This window comes from Aegilops tauschii, chromosome 1, assembly GCF_002575655.3.
Source record: "Aegilops tauschii subsp. strangulata cultivar AL8/78 chromosome 1, Aet v6.0, whole genome shotgun sequence".
Taxonomy (NCBI): domain Eukaryota; kingdom Viridiplantae; phylum Streptophyta; class Magnoliopsida; order Poales; family Poaceae; genus Aegilops; species Aegilops tauschii.
Genome location: NC_053035.3, coordinates 300,491,820 through 300,506,011, shown reverse-complemented (window position 1 = coordinate 300,506,011; position 14,192 = coordinate 300,491,820). Strand labels below are relative to the sequence as shown.

Genomic DNA, 14,192 nt, shown 5'->3' with positions numbered 1-14,192 from the left:
AACCGCGAAATCATCAACCCAATCTCTTATTCGTGAATCAGAGATGTATAACCCCTAAGAAATATCATTCATATGAGGTAGCAAATTACGAACCGCGAGCTTGAATAGTGAATGGAGCAAATCACGAATCTAGTAACTATCGCGGTACTGCTTGCCCCACATGGCATTACTCCTCCCTTCAACAAGTAGCTCGTCCTCAAGCTTGAAAGTGATCAACATTGGAATTCTACCATGTTTTCCCAGGAAGCTTCAGAAGCAGCAACTCCTTCCCAATGACTAGGAGGTGATGGAATGACCCTTCCATGATCTATCTCAGGTCGAGGAGGTATAGGTTGTGATTCCCCATGGTAAACTTTAGCTAGGTAACTTGAAACATGTAGTGGAGACAGACCATAGGAGCAGCTGCAGTTTGTAAGGCACTGAACAAACTCTAACTGTCAGAGTTATTTCCAGCAGATCCCTCAACAACGTATATCAGCTAGACAGGAAGACTGGAGGGGAACAAAAGGCAGGTTACCTAGGTTCAGGCCCTCAAGGTCGAGGTAAAACCCTACTTCTTGCTCATGTATATTGATTGATGTGGGTGAACAATGGTGATTGAGGGATCGAGAATAATCTCTAGGTTCTCTCCACCAACTAGCCTAGCCAAACTTATAGGGGATACCGGTGCCTAGGGTTTAGAGGATCCTTGCCAGTTAGGGTTACAAAGGAGTCCTCCTAGACGGTGGCCCCCTTGTCGTGTATGTGAAGCCTTTCAGGTCCTCTCTATTGGGACCATAGGCCAGGACGTTGGCCTAGGGCATAAGCCGACCAAGGGGCCACAGAAGAGGCACCCCTGGGCCATAACACCAGTCAGTAGCCCTTGAACCGGTCTTCGAGCTTGATTACGTCTGGATTGGAGCTGACCTGGAGGCGCCGTCTCCTGCAAGTTGGTCGGGGTCATAATCGTTCATGAAGCTCCTCTGAAAGTTGACTTAATTGATTCTTCTACGAGAATAGGCAGTGCATGACAGCCGATCTCCTTTAGCCGTCATGCTCCCTGAATTCGGCTTGCCTATCTGAATGGATGGCATATCTTGTCTTGAATTGTTGGTGTAGACAACCAACCTCCTCGGAAATCTCTTCCCGCGAAGCTGATTTCCATGGGTCAATTTCCCAAGGAACAGTTACCAAAATTTTCAAATGGAGGTCCAACCTTGGAGGAGGAAAAGATCAGGCTCTGGTCCAGCTGCTCGAGACAGATAACCTTGGTTGCGTTGACCATTGGTTAACCAGGCGTGCGAAGGACCATGGCCCCATTAAGCCCACACCCCATCGGTCATTATAACTTGACCAGACAGAATGTCACATGCGCCAGCGTCATTGATGACACGCCTTGATTCCAGCATGCCTTAACCATGCGTTAGTGGGAAATGGATAGAGTTCTCTCCCCGCGTGACACGGTGTGCCCACTGCCGTTTCCCCTTCGTTAGAGCTTTATGAGGGAAAAATCCTGAAGGGCACAACATATGGCCCCCTTTCTCCCCGTCTTCTTCTTCTCGCACCCCAGTCTCTATTGTTCTTCTCCAAAGTTCTCCCATCCTCCCTCCCTCTCCCTCTCTCTCTTCCTCTCCATCCATGTGCGCCCAACCACAATCGATGGCTCCTAAGCTGACCAAGGTCCAACCGACAAAGTGCGGAGCCGTGGGCAAGGAGGCCACTGCCGACGGTAATGGGAACCTGAAGGTCATATCCAACATCAAAGGGACCAACATCTCTTCGAGCAAGGGTATCTGCCACCGTCAGGGGTTGCTGACTGCCGCTCACCGGTGGTGATGACTGCCTAGGGAGAGGTCAAGGAAGTTATCCCCAAATCCATAGGAGGACGAGCGGGTATGCTTCATACCATTCCTCCTCCGTGGCCTCAGTTTTTCTGGTACATCATTTCTTTCAAGGACTCTTGCATTTCTAGGTGCTTCGACTTCACCTCACCCCGACCAGCGTCCTGCACATTGCTCGCTTTATGGCTTTGTGCAAGTGCTTCCATGGCATCGAGCCCATTTCGGCCTCTCGCGGTGGTACTTCCAAGTGAAGATCCAGAACAACATCATCGAGACCAGCGAGTGTGGCAGAGCTGCCATTACAAAGAAGTTTGGATCCAGCTAACTCAAAAGGACCCCTGGAGGAGTTCAACAAGAAGTGGCCTATACACCATTCAATGGTTCTACATCCCTGCTCTCAAGGTTAGAAACCCTCCGCAGACCGGCTTCGTCGAGGCCTTCACCTCGGTTCCACCCATCCGACGCAACTCCTGGAGCCCAAAGCTCGCCAAGGAAAGTTTGACAATGGTTGAAGGGATGATGGCAGTTATGGAGCAGGGCATCCAACCACTTAAGGCCAGGGAACATCCAACGATGTACATGCACACGATGAGGTCATCACCGGAAGCCTCCGGGCCAACTACTTCAAGGGGAAGTCGGCTCGCGAGATGATCTTGATGATGTTTAAGGGGATACTGCAGATTTCTCAGAGGAGATCCAGTTCCTCGGCTTCCTGACCGACGACCAGCCACCCGAGGTGAGTAATATTGTCTTGAATCTTCTAGGTTCTTTCCGACGTTCTGCACTTGTTGATCCGATTTCCCGATCTTGTCAAGCCTTGGCTATAGTTTGCGTGTGCTGTGATGTCGTCGGCACCTCGGCCAGAGGATACACTAGACGCCAACATGCACTTCCTTCTTGAAGTGGACGCCAGCCAAGCCGAAGCCCATGCAGCCAATGGTGGTGAAGGTGAGGCGGGAGACGTCGGATGCCTTCGGACGCCAAAGACAAGGATGCCAAGACAGACTAGCTTCTTCTTCTGAAGAGGGGTCGTGATGATGGGGCTTTGGGCTCTCAAGCTTCCCCACCCAGGCTTGCAGCCCAGGCCGACCTAGAGCTGCAGAAGAAGAGGCGTCAGGACCTTATCGCCAGAATGTTGGCTTTCTTTAGCAAAGAGCCGAAGACCATTGAGGGAGCCTCGCTACTTCCTCCACCTCAGATGGTGCAGAAGCGAGCCATCAACACCAAGTCAGCGATCTTTTCCTCAAATGCCTTGTTCTTTTTTCTTTGCTTCATTCTCCTCATCTATTCATCACCCATGCAAAGAGGTAGCAAGCTTTGTGTGATGATCTTCCCGGGCAGTCTGGTACAAGCACTGGGTCTGTGCCTATTCCCAGCGTCTCGAGGACCACAGAAGGGGCGTTGATAGCCACGCTGATCTATCTGGTGTCGCCATCATAAGGTGTGGCCACTCCCGGGACTACGTTGAAGTTGCTAGAGCGCGCCAACCCAGTCAGCCGACCTGCGGAAAATGTAGAGCCTGCCATGGCGCCTATTGCAGGTGCCACCATTGAGGGTCCTTCTGCCAGCTCTACAACGGGAGATGATGAAGACAAAGATCCGGCTCCTAAGGCCAGGGATAATAAGCCAGCCTCCAGGGATCCACTTGTGCCAGAGGTACCACAGGAGTCGGTCATGCCCCGAGCGACGTAGGCCCTTTCAGCTCTTCGAGGAGTTTCATTGACAAGGCCACCCGTTGAAGCCGGAGCCATGGTGGTTGTGCAAGCCCGGCGAGCCATCCCATGCCCCTCTGCTAGTGCCGCCTTTGGGCGCATCCCATCGGACATGTTAACTGACTCCTTGGAGGCAAGGACCGTGCTTCGCCAGTGCGCGGCCAAGAGAAGGGAGGGAGAGGGAAAAGTGTCTGTGGTGGGGTCCGAGACTGAGTTGGTGGTGTTCGTGGCCATCCGGATCTACCCTAACAACCCCCCCTGGTTTGTGGGATTTCAAACGTTCTTACCAATCCGTAGATATTTGGTGAATATCATTGGATGGCTAAAACTGCCTGGATCGTCCAGTCTGTACATATGTGGAAAGATTTGGTGACCCAATTGGAGATACCCTAACTATCTCCAGGGGTACGCAAGCTGCATGTCATGTTGGCGTACCATATGGACGTGCCGACAACTTGCCATGATGTATCAAAGAAACCATTGAATGGTGTATAGGCCAAGCCAACCCACTGACTGACATTCAAGGATAGTTCACAATGCTTGGCATCATAATATTATTGATCATGATGTTGGACCTGGGCAAGATGATCTTGAGCATTAGCAATGAACTCCTCTCGATTCATGAAGTAAGAAATCAACTACTCGTATGCAGGCTGCACCAGTATCATAGAACCATAGAGTTAGGGGGCATGCGTAAACACAATCTTGAAGGAGTAGGCCTTAGAGCAATATGAAAGATGTATAGCATAATTCTACCGAAGGAAGCCATTCGAGCCAAGTGTGGGGACGATCGCTCATCATACAACGTATATACATCACAATTACATGTTTGACAAACTTTTTTGGGTCTCCAGACTGACAAATGGAAGGCAGATTTCGTGTGGAACTGAACCATAGCGAAGCGGGAGCGTTCTAACCAAAATTGACTTGTAAAGACAAGGTCTCGATCAGACATTATCGTCTCTGGTAGGTTATGAAGTCAAACAATGTCAGTGAAGAAAGCATGGGCGACCAAAAAAATAATTTAAGTTCATTTGTTGTGAGGAATACACGGGAAAGTTAGACGGGAAAGTTACATTTGTTGGCCAATAATTGGCCAAAATTATATGGTGCTTTCATTCCGGGAGCGTTCTAACCAACAAATTTAAATTATTTAGAGAATTTAAGTTCATTTGTTGGCCAAAATTTGCTAGTAGTATGCCCGTTCTTCAAATTACAATGGATGCGTGAAACTAATTGAGTGGTGATTTTATCAATTGTAAACCCATTTTAGATGCTATTTTGCTAACTTAATTCACCCGTTGTATATCATTTGATGAAGCAGATTCGAAAGTAATGTGACCATGTGAGATCGCATGGCCAAAGTAACACATCCAAGAATAAATAAGGACTTGTTTAGCTCAAAGCTGACTTTGCCATAATGAATAGTAGCACGTGAGAAATCCCATGCAACGTTCCTTAGTCTGTACTCGATTAGGTGATGACATAGCAAAACAGGAAGTAGAGTAGAAGCAAATATATGTGTGCATGAATCCAGATTAATACATTTATAAGCCAAACCATTTTCATGAATGAATGCCATAGCTAGCTTTGATTGGTTAAACTATCAACAACACTGAATATTCAATTGCATGTTCAAGTTACATGAAAATTACCCCGCAAAAAAAAGTTACATGAAAATTATAGTGTTAGATTGTGAAATGTAATTTAATAATGGTCTTTTACGAGAATAATTTAATAATGTTAAAGGGGTATTCATATTCACATCTTCAGCTGTGATTATCTTTCGTGATTTGGGGGGGGGGGGGGGGGGGGCGTCAGTTAGAACAAGCAGTCTGCAAACAGTGCAAGGAAAATCAGAAAGGCGGGGTAATAATATTTATTAAATAACAGTTTTGCTAGAACTCATCTAGATGAGATATAATTTGATCTCATTCACCTTTTATAGCCATTGGATGTGGTGCTATAAGATGCGTGTGTGCTGACGTGGGTTGTATCTATTCTTGTTTTCAAAGTGAATGAGACCAAATTATATCTCATCTAGATGAGTTCTAGGTACTCCCATTAAATAATACCCACTATTACAATGTACCTTCTTACATATTTTTTTGAATATAAATGTTGATACGAACAAATTAAATAATAGCCTACCAAGCTAAGACCAGATAAGATGGGGAACAAATGATTATATTTAAGGAAACAAATAATCATATTCAATGAAAAAGATAACATTGTTTGGAAATATAATCATCATAACCAATGCTCAATGTTTAGTCCAATACTATAGTACCATCGGCAAAATATAATTTCATTCAAAGTGGTCAGGAACACTAATTTTTGAATGTGATATTTATTAAAATAGAAAATAATATACGAAATAAAAACATTTTATATTCTTATAAATATTCTCATTAATAATTTTCCATATTGAATAAAAAACGTAGTATAGTGAAGTAAGTTCATTCAGTGTGTAACTGTTGATATGCATATTGTATGGAAATCAATACTTGATCTTACGAAATATAGTCTAATTTGTCCATAGACTACTGTGAGTAACCATCCTTGTGAATTAAAAGAATAGTCCAATCACATGAAATTTTAGCAAGACTTAGGAAACACTCAATTTTAGGGTAATATTATTGGATTCATTTATCAGTAGAGTTGCCTAACAGATAACATGTCTGTTTCGATGGGTGTGAAACCTATTTTTTTAGAAAAGGAGGATGACCCCCGGTCTCTGCATCTGGGCGATGCATACAGCCACTTTATTAATTATTTTCACATGACCTTACAAAGTCATACAATAGTAAGACTAAAGCCGTCGTGTAAGCAACAAACTGTCGCTACACCTATCCAGTTGATGAAGGGGCGCAGATAGCCTGGGCCTAATACCAAACAGACATCGCAACCAAGTCTAACATCTAAGACCTGAGACCCAAACCTAGCCACTTGCCGGGTCTGGGGCACACACTGGTCCGGCGTGCTCTCAGAGGCCGCCGCCACCAACTGGCACCGCTCCATCTTCAGAACTGTACTGATGCATCAACCTTGCTCGGTCTAGCTATCGTCGACGCCACCACGGCGCCCAACGGCACCTCCTCCCTGCGCGCAAACAGCTGAGCACGTCGCGGTCGCCACTGATACACCTCAGCGCCATGCTGCCAAGTACCACCAGCCGACACAACTTGAAGTCCTTGGAAGATCTGTCGTGCGTAGCACCTGCCGACCAGGCATGACTTGACATCTTCACCGAAGCTCCGTGCAAGACGAAGCCGCTCCACCTCCTGCCTCTGACTTCCAACGCTGCTCCACAAACGATGCTCCCAAGAGAGAAACGACACCACAGTGCCGCCATCGTCCGATCTGGAACACCAGATCCTAGGGTTTCACCCCCCCCCCCCCCAGAACGAGTGGGTCGACAGTAGTTACACGACGATGCCTCCATCAAGGTAACGGCGAGAACGCCGCCATCGCCTGCCGTCGGCTCGGTTTTCACCGGCAACCATGTCGCAGCCGGGACTAGATGATGGATCTCAAGATCCGATCACCAAGCCTCTGGCCGGCCATCTCTGGAAGAAGATGACCACCACGTCCACCAGCATCACCACGCCGGGCACACGTCGCCGCCGGCACCCCCATGGTACCTAGAGGCCGACAAGCCCCGACGAACACTACGCCTCGCCAGCCGCCATGGCCCAGACCCAAGCACCACCAGATCCAGATCGGATCAGGGTCAAGGGCCCCAAGCCGCAGCCGCCGCGGAGGCAGCACCACTGGACGGTGCCCTGCCCTCCACCCCGCCGTAGGACCGTGTCATCACCGGAGCTCCGCCGCGCCACGCCGCCAAGCCGCCGCCGGAAGAACTCGCGCCGCCGCCAGGGGAGAGAGACACGCGCCAGGGAGAGGCCCCGCCGTCGCCGGCACTGCCTGGGCTTTGCCCAGCAGTGTCCCTCAGCGGTGGCGAGGGGGGAGGGAGGGTGGAGGGGGCCGGCGGCGGAGGGCGCTAGGGTTCCCCCGAGTCGCCTCAGAGAGGGACGCGGGGGACGAGTCACTTTTTAGAGGCTTTGGGTCAGTGCATGTGTGTGAAACCTATGACGTATCGTCTTGCGCAATCTAGAAATTATGCTTGTCATGCCAAATGATTTATGTATATACAGCCCTAATATTACTACTTAGTTCTTTGAATATATTTTTTCATGGTTGCCTGCTATATATATCGAGTTATTAATTTGCGAGGCATCTTTAATACGATTTAAAGAAAAGCAAGAATTAGAGAATTAATATTAACCGCATAAAAAAGGGAGTTTCATGTTTTTCATGGAACTTTTCTTATTAATGAATCTCGTTGTTAAAACAATTACTTTTTTATTTCTGAAACAACGATGGGTTATTTTAAATCACTCCATATTTACAACGGAGTGATAATCGATTACGTGGTACTAATTAATGAATCTTAAGGAAAACAAAGAAAGTATATCATATAACCCTCAGCGAATAAAAGTGCCCACAAAGTAGAATAACTCTAGAATCAATTCACTCGGCTCTACTCTCTCTCTCTCTAGTACTAACCACTAACACATACACACATAGATAAGATATGCTCGTCCATACACACTTCAACTTTAATTACTTCTACTACTCTTTTTTTGCGGCTATCTATTACTATCTCCGTTTCAGTTTACAAGTCCTGCACATATACCTAGGTTATCAATTTTATCACCCTAATATAAACTATATAACACAAAAATTATATCTTTTGAAAGTAGAAACTCCGAAGTTTATGTTGGTATATTTTTTGTAATATATGACTTGTATTAGGTTGGTCAAATTTACGACCTAGGGGTACGCGCACACCCTGTAAACTGAGAGAGAGGTAGTACTCTTTCTTACCAACATGGAAGGATAGAGAAAAGTTTGAGAACACCCCCCGCGTCGCCCCCGCTCGGGCTACTCGGGCGGGATCGCAACCCTAGCCGTCGGGGGCTCCCCTTTCTTCCATCCCTCCCTCCTCCGCCGCCGAAGGACACCGCCGGCCTATAGCCTGGGGGCTGACGGCGGTGGCGGGGGCCTTCCCTCCCTCCTGCGCCATGGGGGGCGGTGCGGAGCCCCGCGGCGTGTGGTGGCACGGCCGATCTGGCCTTGGCGTGGCGTGGCGGGCCTGCCTCGGCCTAGGGCGGCGATGGTGGCGGGTGCCGCGGCCGGCCCTGCTTCGGGCAGCGGCCTTGGCTACGTTCGGTAGCGGCGGCAGAGTCTGCGGCGACGGACCATCTGACCTCGGATCGGCGGTGGCGGCATGGAGGGCCTGGTGGTTGGGTCGGCGCCATGCGTGGTTTGCCCTCCGGATAGATCTGATCTGGCCAGTGCGGCCTGCTCGATGTGCGGCGGCTCAGATCGGCGGCGACCCATGCACATTATGCTTGATGGAGGTTTCTTCGAGCGGATCCGGGTGAAAATCTCGTTCTCGGCTTGATGCCAAGACCGACGTTGGCGGCACTCTTTTGTGTCATTACCTTCTTGAAGGCATCGCCGTGGAGAAGCTCCACACCTCTATCCGCTACCTCCGGGGGAAACCCTAGATCAGTAGATCGGATGATGGCGGTGCGTTGGTGTCGTTTCCTCCTTGGAGGCGTCATTCTTGGAGGCGTACACGGGATCGAGGGACCAGTGGGCGGCTTTTTTTGGTGGAGCGGTGCTTCATCCTACACATTGATGACGGCGGATCTCGGCGGCGTGGCGCAGTGGAGACTCGGCGCCCGATGCGAGGTGATGGACTCGCGCAGGAGGAGGTAGTTGTCTGCCGTCATGATGGCGTCGATGGCAGAGTGGCCTGACAAGGTAGAAGCCTCAATATCTACTCTGTAGACGGACCTGTGGAAGATGGCGGCGACGACAAATGTGAGTGCGTCAGACCAGTTTATGCCCCAGACCCGGTATGTGGCTCGGCTAGGGCTTCTGGCTTTTGATGATAGGCTTAGGTGAGTGGTCTGGGTATTTGGCCCAGCTAGCACCCCTTCATCATATAGATAGGAGTAGTGGCATATGTTGCCAAGATGGCGGATTCGGGCATATTGTTGTAATACTTTGTAAGGTCCTCGAGAATAATCAATAATGTGGCCGCATGCATCTCCCAGATGCAGAGGCCGGGGGTCATCCTCCTTTTCTGAAAAACATGAAACATCTAACTATATGACGAATGCGTGCATACATCCCTAACTTGCACATACTATTTCACCAGCTGTAGAAAATATAACCTCATCATAGTCTCCAAGCCGACATGCATTATTGCTAGCTATTTCCTAACATGCATGCATATATAACTACACGAGAAGATTATTACCATTGTTCAAAAATTCGTCCGATTAATTAGTTAACGGGCCAATTAATCTCTACTTATAGGATGACCAAATTGAATAGCACATATCCGTGCTTGTTAGGCCGATTAATTGGCCCGTTAGACCGACTAATCGATTGTTAGGCTGAATAATCCCATTAACTTGTGGGCAAAGAAAGCCCAAAAATTTTCTGTGTAACCTCTCCCATTCCTCTTTCGCTCCTCAATAGCTAGAGCTCGACCAAACTGTAGCATATTTTGATATTTTACGTAGCTGTGAGGATGGTATAATGAATAAAAAGGTAGATATATGTTGGCAATTCCTATTTAATCTACCGATTAATCCAATTAATAGGGCGATTCGCCGATTAATCACTACTCCCAAGCCGGTTGAGCAGCTACCAGTTACCGATTTCCTGAACAATGATTACTACTAACAAAAGGGATGCACTGTTATTCTCGCATTTACAAATTGGATATGTATGAAGCTATCGGAAAGCCCGTCTGGTATGTTTGAACACATTGTTTGGTTCACTCACACTATAGCCAAATATTAAGACATGCCTACATACTTGGTTGTGAGAAGTGATGTGTTTGACCGTCTTGACAGAAAAATTCTACCAACATAGAGACAGGAAGTTAACCAAATATGACTAGATCATATGTACTGAACGATTGTGCCCAATCATAATACATAAGTTTAAGGTTGATTAGCCTACACGGTGTACCAAAGCACTAAATCATACACCTAAATGAAAGCCAAAACAGCTGATAATGAGAGTGAACTCATGAATTTCTCCAGACCCAGGAGAAACATGCAGTTTTCATGCACACGATTAAACTACAACTCGTCAAAGCGAAGGACACCCGGCCCTGATCAGAAAGCACGCCGAAACAGTATCGTATGTACCACACAACTTGACCCACGAGTGCGGACCCCAATAAAACAAGCAAGAGATCTACTGTGACAAAGGTCACACAGCCGAATCACAGGCCATACCTCGAACGGAACTGACGCGATTAAAAAATAACCAGCAGGCGCTTTTCCTCTTCATCAAGTAGGAATTTTGGAGTGACTTATTTGGAATATTTTAGTGCATCAAAATGTCCCGGTTTTGCTCAACTTATCAGTTCAAATTTCTTAGATATTAATTAGCTCCATTTTCGTACTCCTTCCGTTTCTTTTTACTCCGTTAGATTTGTCTGAAGTCAAACTTTGCAAAATTGACAAAACTTATATTAAAAATTATAGACATCAACAATATCTAATAAATATAATATGAAAGTACATTCCCTGGTGGATCCAATGATATTGATATTGTATTGCGAATGTATAATTTTTCATATAAACTTGGTCAAACTTTGAAGAATTTGACTTCAGAAAAACCTAATACATGGAGGAAAAAAAACAAAGGGAGTACTTGGATTATCTTGTCAACTTATTTCATTGGGTTCCCGTAAAAAAAAACTTATTTCATTGGGTTAGTCAGTCTATTTTCCTGGCATCTATTTTAAATAAATTGGCTGTATCCTTCTGATTATTCTTTTGCAGTACAATATTTCTACCGCACAGAATGAAATCAAGACACGACAGTAGGAAAAAGGAAACAAAGTACATATGCCCCTTTTATCCTAGAGGTTGCGTCTATATCCACCTCAGTCATAAACAACATGTACTCCATGCTATCAAGATGTGCTGTGAACCTCAATAACAGGATAACTACCGCGTGCTCAAGATAGCCAAACTGCATAGCTGCATATAGCCGCTATCCAACCTCCACCCCCACCCCTCCTCAACAGTTTCTTCTTTTATTTCTGAAACACGGACGAGTTATTTTAAATCGCTCCTTAGTTACAACGGAGTGATAATCGATTACACAGTACTAAAGAATCTGGAAGGTAAAAAAAAAGAAAGTAGGACGGAGGGAGTACATCATATGGTGCTTATAATTCCCAACGAATAAAAGTGCGGACAAAGTTGAACGACTCTAGAATCAATTCAGTCGGATCTACTCTCTCTCTCTCTCTCTCTCTCTCTCTCTCTCTCTCTCTCTCTCTCTATCTAGTACTCACACATACACACATAGATAAGATATACACACTTCAACTTGACTTCAACTACTCTTTCTTACCAACACGAAACATCTAACTATGTTGAATGCATGCATACGTATCCCTAACTTGCACATACTATTTCGCTGGTAAGGCTGCAGAAAATATCCTTACCCTCATCCCAGTCTCCAAAGCCTTCTAAAAGAAATCTTTTTGAAAAATCCTAGTCTCCAAGCTGATCGACAGTCATTGCTAGCTAATTTCCTAACATGCATGCATATATAACTACTCCCTTTGTCCCAAATAAGTGTCGTTGATTTAGTACAACATTGTACTAAAGTATGTACAATTTGTTAGTACAATGTTATACTAACTTTGTACTAAATGAGCGAAACTTATTTTGGAACGGAGGGAGTATCTGACAAGGTTAATAGTAACAAGAGGGATGCAGTGTTATTATCGCATTAACAAATTTGATATGATGAACCTATCAGCTGAAAGCCTGTCTGGTATGTTTGAACATAGTTTGGTTCACTCACACTATAATCAAATATTAAGATATGCCTACATACTTGGTGGGGAGAAGTGATGTGTTTGACCCCGTTGACAGAAAAATTCTACCAACATAGAAATAGAAAATTAACCAAATATGACTAGATCATATGTACTGAACGACTGTGCCCAAAGGCCCCAAACATAGAGATACATGCGATCAACTTGTCATAATATATAGTATAGTAAAGATCGAAACATAATACTAGGATTTCGTACAGAAGTTTAAGGTTGATTAGCCTACGCTATACCAAAGTAAGCACTACATCGTACACCTAAATGAAGCCAAAACAGCTGACGAGAGTGAACGCATAAAATCCTCCAGGCCCAGGAGAAACATGCAGTTTTCCTGCTCACGATGAAACTAAAACTCGTCAAATGTGAAGGACGCTCGAATCAGAAAGCTCGCCGAAACTACAGTATCGCATGTACCACAAAGCGTGACCAAGGAGTGCGGATCCTAATAAAAATCAAGCAAGAAATCTGCGTAGGTACGGTGGCTATTGTACTGACAAGGGTCACACAGCCGAATCACAGGCCATACCTCGAACAGAACTGATGCTATTAAAAAAACGGAACAGACGCGATTGGAGAGGGGAAGAGAAAGCGTATCAAATCAGCGGTACTGCGAAGTGCACACAAGAGAAATTATTACGAGTACATTGCTTTTATGGGTGAAGCTCACTGTCCTAGTCCGGACATCACATGAATTTTTTTCTCCATTTGTAGCCGTAGCCTTCCTTCCCCTGCCGCACCGTAATTGCTGGGCACGCCTGCACATTAATTTCGGCCTTGGGCTCCATGTACCACCAGCTATTATGTGTGTCCTTCATTTTTCAGAACCTCTTTGAATCGCTACCGCCTCTGATCGAACGGAAAGAACGGAGAAGAGGCAAGAGAGAAGGCAGAGAGGCTCCATGAGATAATGCGGGGGGAGTGAGAGGGAACTGGAGAAATCGAGGGGAAAAGAAAAAGCAAAAGCCAAAAGGTTTGTGTGGCGTGTGTGAGAGACGGAGACAAAAGGAAGAGCAAGCTAGCAAGAATGTGCTTTTTGATTAGCCCGTGTGCATCGAGTACGTACGGATACTTTGGGGGTAGAATGGCAGCAGCTACAAGAGTTCTCGACCTCCAATAATAGCTAATGGCAACCGGAGCATTGCAAACGCCCATGAACCCAAATACCCAAGCAGTAACCAGATTTCAAGCAGCAGCACGGAAACTAGATTTAAAGATTTGCCATTCGCGTGGGGTTACCTGGTGGCGCTGGAGAACTCGTAGAGCCTGCCGCGGGGGGAGAAGACGGCGAGGGCGACCTCGACGTCGCAGAGCACGGAGAGCTCGAAGGCCTTCTTGAGCAGCCCGTTCCTGCGCTTGGAGAAGGTCACCTGCCGGCTCGTCGCGTTCTCTATCCGCTTCATCTCCGTCTTCCCCCGCACCATCCTTCCTGCCTCTGGCGGAGCTCGATTGATCCCCTCTCCTCCCGAAGACGGACCAATCAACAACTACACAGCGCGGTGAAAAACGAACGAATTAAGTGAGTAAATTCGAGCCGGCGGAGATCAAAAGCGACAAAAGTTGATAGATCTGATGAGAGGGCAGTGCGCTCACCAGAAATGGCTAAGCGAGGAGGAGGGACCGCGCGGCCGCGGCTGCCCTTTCTGGTCCCTGCCCGCGTCGCGTAGCCCGGAGAGGAAAGGGCGTGGTGTGATGAGGTGGGTGCGGCCA

General features: G+C 46.7%; 1 protein-coding gene across 1 annotated transcript; it reads right to left on the bottom strand.

Moving 5' to 3' along the window:
* Positions 1-13,717: 13,717 nt before the first annotated feature.
* LOC109765049 (agamous-like MADS-box protein AGL14) lies at positions 13,718-13,962 on the bottom strand. The gene has a single exon (XM_020323835.3). It carries the CDS (start codon positions 13,904-13,906, stop codon positions 13,718-13,720), a length of 189 nt encoding a protein of 62 aa, XP_020179424.3. The 5' UTR covers positions 13,907-13,962.
* Positions 13,963-14,192: the final 230 nt, after the last annotated feature.